Source organism: Pinus tabuliformis, chromosome 3_1 (assembly GCF_031772625.1).
Source record: "Pinus tabuliformis cultivar Carrire ecotype Pingquan chromosome 3_1, CPIR1, whole genome shotgun sequence".
NCBI lineage: Eukaryota > Viridiplantae > Streptophyta > Pinopsida > Pinales > Pinaceae > Pinus > Pinus tabuliformis.
In genome coordinates, this window is record NC_142301.1 from 436,692,995 (window position 1) to 436,702,108 (window position 9,114).

The 9,114-nt window shown below is 40.9% G+C and overlaps 1 protein-coding gene across 1 annotated transcript in view; it reads right to left on the reverse strand.

The window, feature by feature from the left end:
- The window catches only part of LOC149187636 (AAA family ATPase involved in ubiquitin-mediated protein degradation CDC48-like), a 65,996-nt gene extending 65,594 nt beyond the window's left edge, over nt 1-402 (reverse strand). Inside the window, exon 1 of the mRNA XM_089409721.1 lies at nt 28-402. Coding sequence (XP_089265847.1) covers nt 28-402 — 375 coding nt within the window. The remainder of the gene's footprint in view (nt 1-27) is intronic.
- Between the last annotated feature and the right edge of the window lie 8,712 nt (nt 403-9,114).

Sequence of the window (9,114 nt, forward strand, 5' to 3'; positions counted from 1 at the left end):
CAACCAATCAAGCAGATGGCTGCGTACCATATTTCTGCTTTCACTCTCGTCGAGCAGGCAGAATACTAAACTTGTAGGCAACTCAACACAATCACTGAAACCAATGCTTATAACAATAAACCAGACAATATTTATCCTTTCTAATGCTTGCAGAAGAACGCTGAAGGGGTCTTGAAAATCCTGAAACACTGGCTTATCTGGAGATCCAAATGCAAAAATACGAGTATTCACTTCACTCTGATATGAAAGGACAACTGATTTCTGAGGAATGGAAATGCACAAATCTGCCATCTGAGCATTAGCTGTAGGTTCCTTGACCATGAGAATTTCGGGCATATATTCCTCAACTTCATGATCTATTTCATTCTTAAACAACAAACAGTCTTCAAGATTATCGAACATGACATCCTTATCATCTCTGTGAAGGAAAACATTATCTGTTTGTTGATCTACAAGACAGTCATCGTTTTCAACAGAGGAAGAGGTTTCCCCAACACTTTCCTGACTATGTGTGCACTACAAATCTGCTGTAGCTTGGGCTGTAACAAGACCTTTCAAGAGCTGATCTATCTCCTCTTCAGACAAAGGAGACAATGCCTTTTGTTTTCTTCTGCTTAAACAGTAATTATCTTCATATGATAGGGCACTCAAACTATCATTTATTACTGAGTTATTGAAAGGAGATTCCTCACTTACTTGCACAAAGATCTCACCTTGCTGTTCATGAACATCTGAATCCAAAAATCTGTCTATGACCTCAACAACAAAACTCTCCTTTTCAGGATTCAGCACAAGGTATGCTTGGTCATCACAATCTGAATGTAGTTCTGAAGTAGCTGTCCTAACAATATCACATTCTGCAATCTGGTCTTCTTCTGTGGGCAGATCTGAAACAAGCTCTTCTCTTTCATCATCTTCCACTATATGACCATCTTCAGCCTGCTGATCTTGATTCTGCTGCAAAATGTCCTGATCATCTAGATGGGAATTCTCTAAGTTTTCTTTATGCTGCTGAAATGGATTTTCGTACAGGGCCTCCATGATTTCAACATCCATAAAATTATCATCTTCATAATATTTCTCAAGGCTTTCAATAAAAGTAGAAGCATGTTTGCAACAGTCATGAACCAAATTTAATGATGGATAAGAGTCCTTATATCGTTCAATGAACATAGCATGAAAATCCTTTAAACAGTAAATACAGGCCTGCGGCAAATTTTCATACCATGATTCAGCTTTACCTTCTAGAGTGGCCAAGAATATCTTCATCAAGCAATCTTCAGGAAAATCCACCTTCAACTTGCGAATATGCATGTGAAATCTAACCAGATGTAGAGCAGCGTCCTTCCTACCATCATCTTTAAATGTAGGCAAATTCCTTGACCAATCTACCTTCGGAATTTTATTCGGAAAACCTGGAATGTGATCTCGGCTCAAGGGAGCATATCTTCTTGTGATTCGGTCCATCTTGAAAATCTCACAGCTACTGATCTCTCTGCAGTGAAGTCACCATGAAGCACTGATCGCTGGATTCTTCAGTGAAAGGAGTCGCCAGGTGAATGATTTCAGCCTGTGAAAACTCTCAACTAATCATCTAAAAGTTCAGAGTTTACAAATGAACTGGGGTAAAGTGCCAATGAAGTGTTACATTCACAAGCTCACGGAGGTCGACTGAAGCAGCGTTTATCTACTTGCGCTGATGCAAAGCAAGAGCGTTTTCGAAGGCTACCTGGCGTATCTTCAAACTCCGTCTAAGACTTATGAAATAAACACATCAGTCAGCAAACAATTTTTTCTCCCCAGTATGGTCGCCAATATGTTAGCGCTTGAAATTTCACCTCAGGCTAAGAAAGGTAAACTTCAAGGCAACATCAAACCACTTAGCCTCGTAGCTAGCCCTACAGGGCAAGAGAGGGCTCTCTCCGGTCTATCTCAGTAAAGATCTTCAATGGGCGAGATGACCAATAGGGAAACACTGATTTTAGGCTAGTAAACTGATCAAGAGGTTTGATTTGGGATTTTTAGAGTTTTGGTGGAAAATTGGGGAATGGCAATTTTGGGTGCGGGGATTGGACACAGTTTTTGCAGGGGGTTCTTTGGGGCGAGGTAGGAAACAGTATTGATGCCTTTGACAGAGATGGATGGGTGAGAATGACCGGTGAGGAGTTAAGGAGAGCAAGAAATAACCTTGAATTCCCCTTAAACAGTTGAAAACATTGATATTAAGCAAACTTAAAAGCAGAGCATGACAGTCATGAATTCTACTTTAACACTTCATTTGCCTAATTAGCAGAAGGAAAAGTAAGGAAATGATTCACATAACACACTTACAAGTACAAAGAGAAACACACCATCAATACATGTGACCACAAGAATCCCAAAAAGGACTGCAAAACCCTGATCTTCCTTTGCCAAAAATTGCAGAGATACAATGAGTAATACAATAAGAGCTTCTCCCTCAAAAGTCCAACCATGAAAATGAGCAAGAGAGTACATAATATAGATCATCTAACATCTTTCCCTACCTCTAGGGGCCGAGTTCACTATCCTAGGAGCTGTTTCAACCAATTCTAAACTAAGCACTGAAAACTAGGCAGTCAAAACAACTTGCCTCTATAAGCTAGGAAACCAGTTCATTCATTTAATTTTCACCTATCTCATGAATGAATCTTCTAGAAGAGATACATAAGTGTAAAAGTGTCATAAAATTACATAATTTACAACAAGGAGGATAAAAATCAACTCCAAAAAGTCAAACATAGTCAAAACTGCGTTTTGCTGAGCTGTAGGCTGAAATCCTGAGCAATTTGCCTGATGGGTCGCGCGCCATTCCTGAACGGGTCGCGCGCCTTTGAGAGCACTTTTGGGGCACTTCCAAGTGTCCAAATGGGGCAAGAGTAGGCTTGTTGGAAAGGTCTGGATGTCTAATTTCCAACCCAAGTGGAATTTCTAAATTTTGTGGTCATTTACCCCTCCAAAATTGCAATCTCCCAAGACTGCTTTCTGTGTGTCAAAAATGTGGCAGAAAGTCATTTTTTGCTTGTTTTTTTGACTTTCTGGAGGCCCAAAACTTCATAAAATCTCTTGGCAATGGGTGAGCATGTGTAACTTTTCATGACAAATCCAGAAATGCTGAGTTTTCCTGGAACGGAGTAGCCAAATGAAAGGGTCGTGCGGGGGGTGAGACCCGTTGAGGGGACAAAACCTGTTTTTTGCCTGAAAAAACCAAAAATGACCCAAAATGCTCAAAATTTCTTGGAATTTGTGCTGGGGCTGAGCTATTTAGTGCCATGCTCCTTCAAGGAAGCCTCGGCCAAGATGTGGAGGGGGTCAGACCTTTTTCTTCGTTTTTGTGCTTTGGCCAACCGCCTTTGGAGCACTTTCATCTTCGCCTTGCACACGTGTATCCGTGCCCAATAATGATTCTTCATGTTTCTAAGAAATTTATTATCTTGGTTGGCCTTGGCCAACAGCCTCTCCAAATGAGCATTGAGCCGGATAAGCATAGACTCTCGCTCAACGGGTACTAAATCACCGGGTCTTCTTCGATTCAAGTTGCGGTCACTACGAATCCTCCACAACTCATCAAGAGTTTGCTCATCCTCCAACTGCTTGTTGCGCTGCTCTAAATAGGTGATCCTCCACTGTGCCCTCTCTAACTTCTGCTGCAACAAGCGGTTCTCGGCCTCCTTTTGCTGAATGACCTCATGAAGCTCCGTGGTAGGAGAGCGGGTATCAAGATCAATGATATCAATGTCGGGATCACCGGTCATTCCCTCCTCGATCATGGGCTGCTTGCCCCTCTGTGCTGCCTGTGCTGCTGAAGAAGGCGAGGCCCCTTCCACCTGATGTGGAGATAGCACTTGCTGAGCTGATGAAGAAGGCGAGACCCCTTCCACCTGCTGTGGAGAAAATACTCGCCAAGTTGCTGCAAATAAGGCCCTTTGGCCTCTCTGATAAGTGACCAATGGAGAAGAGCTGACATATCTAGTCACGGGGATGTCATGCTGCTGTGATGGTCCTCCCTCCTCGTGAACAACCTCAGGATGTGGTGGTGGTGGTGCTGTGAAAAGCTCACGAGAGATAAACTCCTCCCATGGGATGCCCTGCTGAGCCAACTGATGTATGACCACAAGCTGAATCAAATCATAATGATAGAGGCTCCTATACTGCTGTGTTGGGCTCTTCCTCTGCATCAAGGGAACCATCCTCTCAATGTTCTGGCACAAGAAAACAGGGATGTTCATCATCCGTACCCGTGTGAAATGCATCAACAGGCGAATATGGTACGAATATACCTGTGAAAATCTGCCCTCACAGGTGAAATAGAGCATGATAAACTTCATCATGGGGGCATACTCACTCCTCAGAAATCTGAAGGGAAATACACCCGTCAAGTGTCTCATGAATGCAGGTCTAATGAAAGGCTCATACTGAACACTGTCCAACATCTTGCGCTTATTCCACACCTCTCCGACATTAGGTATCCCTGTGGCTTGAGCAATCATCTCGGGTGTCAATGTAAAATCCACCCCGGCAAGGTTCACATGCCCATCATGCAAAAGCAAAACAAATAAGCGAGCCAACTCCCTGTGATGCTGAATCCAAGAGATCCTCTCGCAAAACTCATAGCAAGACATATAACGGAAGCATGATACTGCCATTGGACAAGCCTGCAAATCGGTCAAAGAGGTGGGATCCTCTCTCCTATGATGACCGCCCTTTCCACCCTTGTGAGGCCTCCTCTGTACCTCAAACTCTGAAGCTGACGCATGGTCATCACTTTGCGCATAATTGGTTTCGGTTTCTGACATTGTTTTAGGAGCAAAGTGGCTGAAATATACTGCTGTTTCTGCTTTTTAAATTGCTGATTAGAATGCTGTTTCAAGGGGACAAGGAGCACGAGGGAAATGTTAGGGGAGGGATACTTTAAAGGGAAAACGAGAATAATGATAAAACAGGGAGTTTAGGGAAGAATTATTGCATATACATCATTATACAATTTGATTTACAAGGATATTATGAGAGGTAGGGTTAGGGTGTAATTTTTTGATTTCTTGGGAAGAGGGGTAGGGTTTAGGGCTCTTCACATATTTGGAAGGGAAATTTACATAGAATGATAAGGAATATGAAATGGAAGATGGGAAAAAAAAAATGAGAACAATGGGATACCTCAAAACAACATATAAAACCCTAGCAATTTGACAACTTCAAACCAAAAGCACAATGGAGACTTTCACTTGCAAATGGAGACTTTTACAAATACAATCTTGACCTTCTTGAACTGTAGCAAGCAATAATTTTTTATGATGGAGGGCCTACCTTGCAAAATTTGGCGATTTGTGGTTCCTTGGCAAGTTTGCTGGCAGTTTTGGTAGAGAGAGTGTTGACGGGTCGCGCGCCACACCCAACGGGTCGCGCGCGTTATAACTTAACACTGGCACAGGGCGCCTGACGGGTCGCGCGACTTCCCAACTCACACAATTCGCTCAAACACTCTTGGAAACAATTGCTCTATCACTTGAATGCACAATGAGGCTTGATGGAGGGAGATTAGGGGTTTTATAGCCTTGTTTGAATTAATTTCATGTCATAACCCACTTTATAATGTTTTTTCATGACACTTTATAAACTTGACTTTTTTGGTTTCCTTTTGTCCTGAAATTGATTGATTTGATGCTTTTCTTTGATAATTTTTACAGGGATAGCATCTGAGGGATCTTGACAAGGGAGCCAGGGTTACATGCTGTCCTTTGAATCATTTTGAATTTTTACAATTTTTACAAAATTTTGAGAAATGACCTTGGCTTTAAAAACAGGGTTTTTAAATCCAAGGTGAAAATTAACTGTACAAGATGAAATTTTTCGAAGAAACACTTTGAAAATCATCCCTCTGGCTTGCTGGGCACTTATTGACCTTCAGAGACATGACCTTGAAGACAAATTTGACCTCAACCCTAGACCTAAAAATTTTGACCTAAAGACAAAGACAAGTAACCTTGAACAGTTTAATGACTGAAACAACTTGATCCAGCAGTGCCCAGAGGGGAATAAAGACATCAACTCGTCCATCAGGGTTATGGCATGCCTAATGGCATGCAATAAGATGACACTGATGAGACACCTACTTATGCAAATGCAAAGAGCTTTGATCGCTGATGGAGGGCTACTAGACCGACTCTAACACATACAATTCTTTATCATATGTAGGATAGTTAACTACTGCAGGATTAAAAGTCTCAGAATGATAACATATGGGTTTATCATGCTGTGTCAACACTGCTCCCATGGCATAGTCACTGGCATCTGTTTGGATTTCAAACGGTCTTTGTAGATCAGGCAGTGCTAATACAAGTGTTGTACTAATATTTTCTTTCAAGATGTCGAAGGTTTTCTGATGTTTGCCTCCCCACTAAAACACCTTGTTCAATCCTGTCAAAGCATGTAAGGGAGCTGCAATTGAGGAAAAATTAGAAATGAACTTCCTCCAATATTGTGCTGCTCCTAAGAAGCTTCTCACTTCTGTAGCAGACTTGGGTTTAGGCTAGTTTACATGACTGCCACTTTAGAGGAATCTATTTTCAATTCACCACCCCCTACTATATGACCCAAATAATTTAGAGATGTTTTGCCAAATTCACATTTTGAGAGTTTAACATAAATTTTTTCTCTTTTCAAAACATCTAATGTCTGCTTAACATGCTTTAAGTGTTCTTCCCACGTTTTACTAAAAATTAGAATGTCATCCAGATACACAATAACAAAATCATCAAGAAAAGGTCTGAGTACTTCATTAATTAATCTCATGAAAGTAGCAGGAGCATTGGTCAAGCCAAAAGGCATAACCAGCCACTCATACAATCCCTCCTTTGTTTTGAAAGTAGTCTTCCATGCATCTTGCTCTGCAACTCTGACCTGATGGTATCCATTGTACAAATCCAACTTGGTGAAATAAACAGCTTTCTTCAATTGATCTAAAAGATCATCTATGCGAGGAAGGGGATAACGATTTTTTATTGTTATCTTATTTAGTGCTCAGTAGTCAATGCACATTCTCCACGAGCCATCTTTCTTTCTCACCAAAACGATTGGTGACCCACATGGTGATGTGCTAGGCTTGATGAATCCCTGCTCGAGCAACTCCTGCACTTTCTTCTTGATTTCAACATTCTCTAAAGCAGACAACTTATACATCCCAATGTTAGGCAATGGAACATCTTGTTGCAAAATAATATCATGTACTATTTCCTTTGTGGGTGGCAGACCTTTAGGTTCCTGAAACAGGACATCATACTCTAAAACAATGTTTTCTATATCAGCTTGCTGCTGAGCATTACAACCCTCAAATACATTGGTTTTATCAGGTTTCCTTTCCTTTACAACCATTAGTAAGAATTGTTTGCATGAATTTATCATTCTTTTCATCCGCCCAGAATTTATGAGAGTATAATTATTCTTGAGCTTGTGAGCTCTTACAAAGTATTCGATTCCATATTTAACAATTAGATACTTGTTCTTAGCTCTATAGAAAATAGCCTTTCTATCATACAAGTAAGGACTTCCTAAAACAATTCCACATATATCCAAAGGAATTATGTCTAACTCAACCTCATCTACAAATGTTGACCCAAAAGAAAACTTGAGTTTGCAATGTCTAGTCACTTGTAGTTGTGCTTTATCATTCAACCATCCTAATGGGTATGGTTTCTTGTGAGGTGTAGTTGCTAATCCCAATTTCTTTACAATTGCTTCAGAAATCAAATTTACTTGTGAGCCACTATCAAACAAAGTATCAATCTTTTGATGTTTGGAAATAACTTGAATATGGAAAAGTTCATGTCTTTTTCTCTCATGTTCTTCATCAATAACAGTTTGAGCAGAATTACTAGTAGATGCTTCAGAATTCTTACCTTTTATACCTGTGGCTGCAATGATTGTTTCATCTCCCGAGTCTGACCCCAAATCTTTCTGAATAGCTACAACAGTCTTCTTCTTCTTGCCCTCAGACTTCTTAGGTCTCAGCTCTGGATGTAGAATCCAACAATGCTCATCATCATGCCCCTCCTTTTTACAATGAGTGCATGAAGCTTTGCCTTTCTGTGTAGTGTTAGCCTTCCTTGCTTTCCACTTCTGCTTTCTTTTCTCCTTGCTCTTGCTTACAGTGGGTTGGGATGGTCCCCCAACTTCTGGATTTCCATTCTTTCCTCTAGCTTCTAGATGAGTAGCTTGTACAGATACCTCATCTATACTAGTGGGATTAAACATGAGGATGGTATGCCTCATGTAGCTGTGTAGACCACCAATGTACTTCAAAAGAGTCTCTGATGAGTCTAATGCGATGCCCAACATCAATGCTCTCTTCCTAAACTCTTGAGTATACCCTTGCACACTTTTCCCTTTCAACTGCCGAAGAGTTTGCCAACTCATCATGGCTTGTTGCATGTAGGCCAATGGATAAAACTGCTTTTTGATTGCAGCAACAAATTCACTCCAGACAGAGATGGTCTTACCATGTTTCTTTATGTCAGCTTGGGTTCTTCCTTCCCACCAAACCAAGGCAGTGCCTCCTAGGCGTAGGCTTGCTAGCTGAATTTTGCTCTTGTCTAAGTTGATGTTTTGCACTCTGTAATACACATCAATTTGTCTAATCCAATTGTCCAACTTTTCAGCATTTAGCTCTCCATCATATATAGGCAAATCAAATTTAATGTCTAGCTTAATCAAAGATGCTTTCTTATTATGCACATGGCTATTAGGAGGCGTGAGAAAGCTTTCTTTTTTCCCCTTTCCTTTGGAGTGGTCATGGGAATGAGACTCATCTTCTTCTTTATCTTGTTTAGAACCTGATGAATCTTCATCCTTATGCTTTCTGAAGTCTCTATACATTTCTTCGACCATAGACTTTATAGCTAGGAAACTCTCTAGGAATTGAGGGTCTGGCCCCATAGAACCTTCCTCTAACATTGTCTTCCGAGGATAGACTCTCCCAATTTCAAGATTAGTTTTGACCAACTCTCCTTCTCCTAATTTGAGCTTTTATCTTGTAAGCATTCAACAGCTAAACCAACACAAGCTTGTCTAACCTTAGAGCCTAAAGCTCTGATACCACTTGAT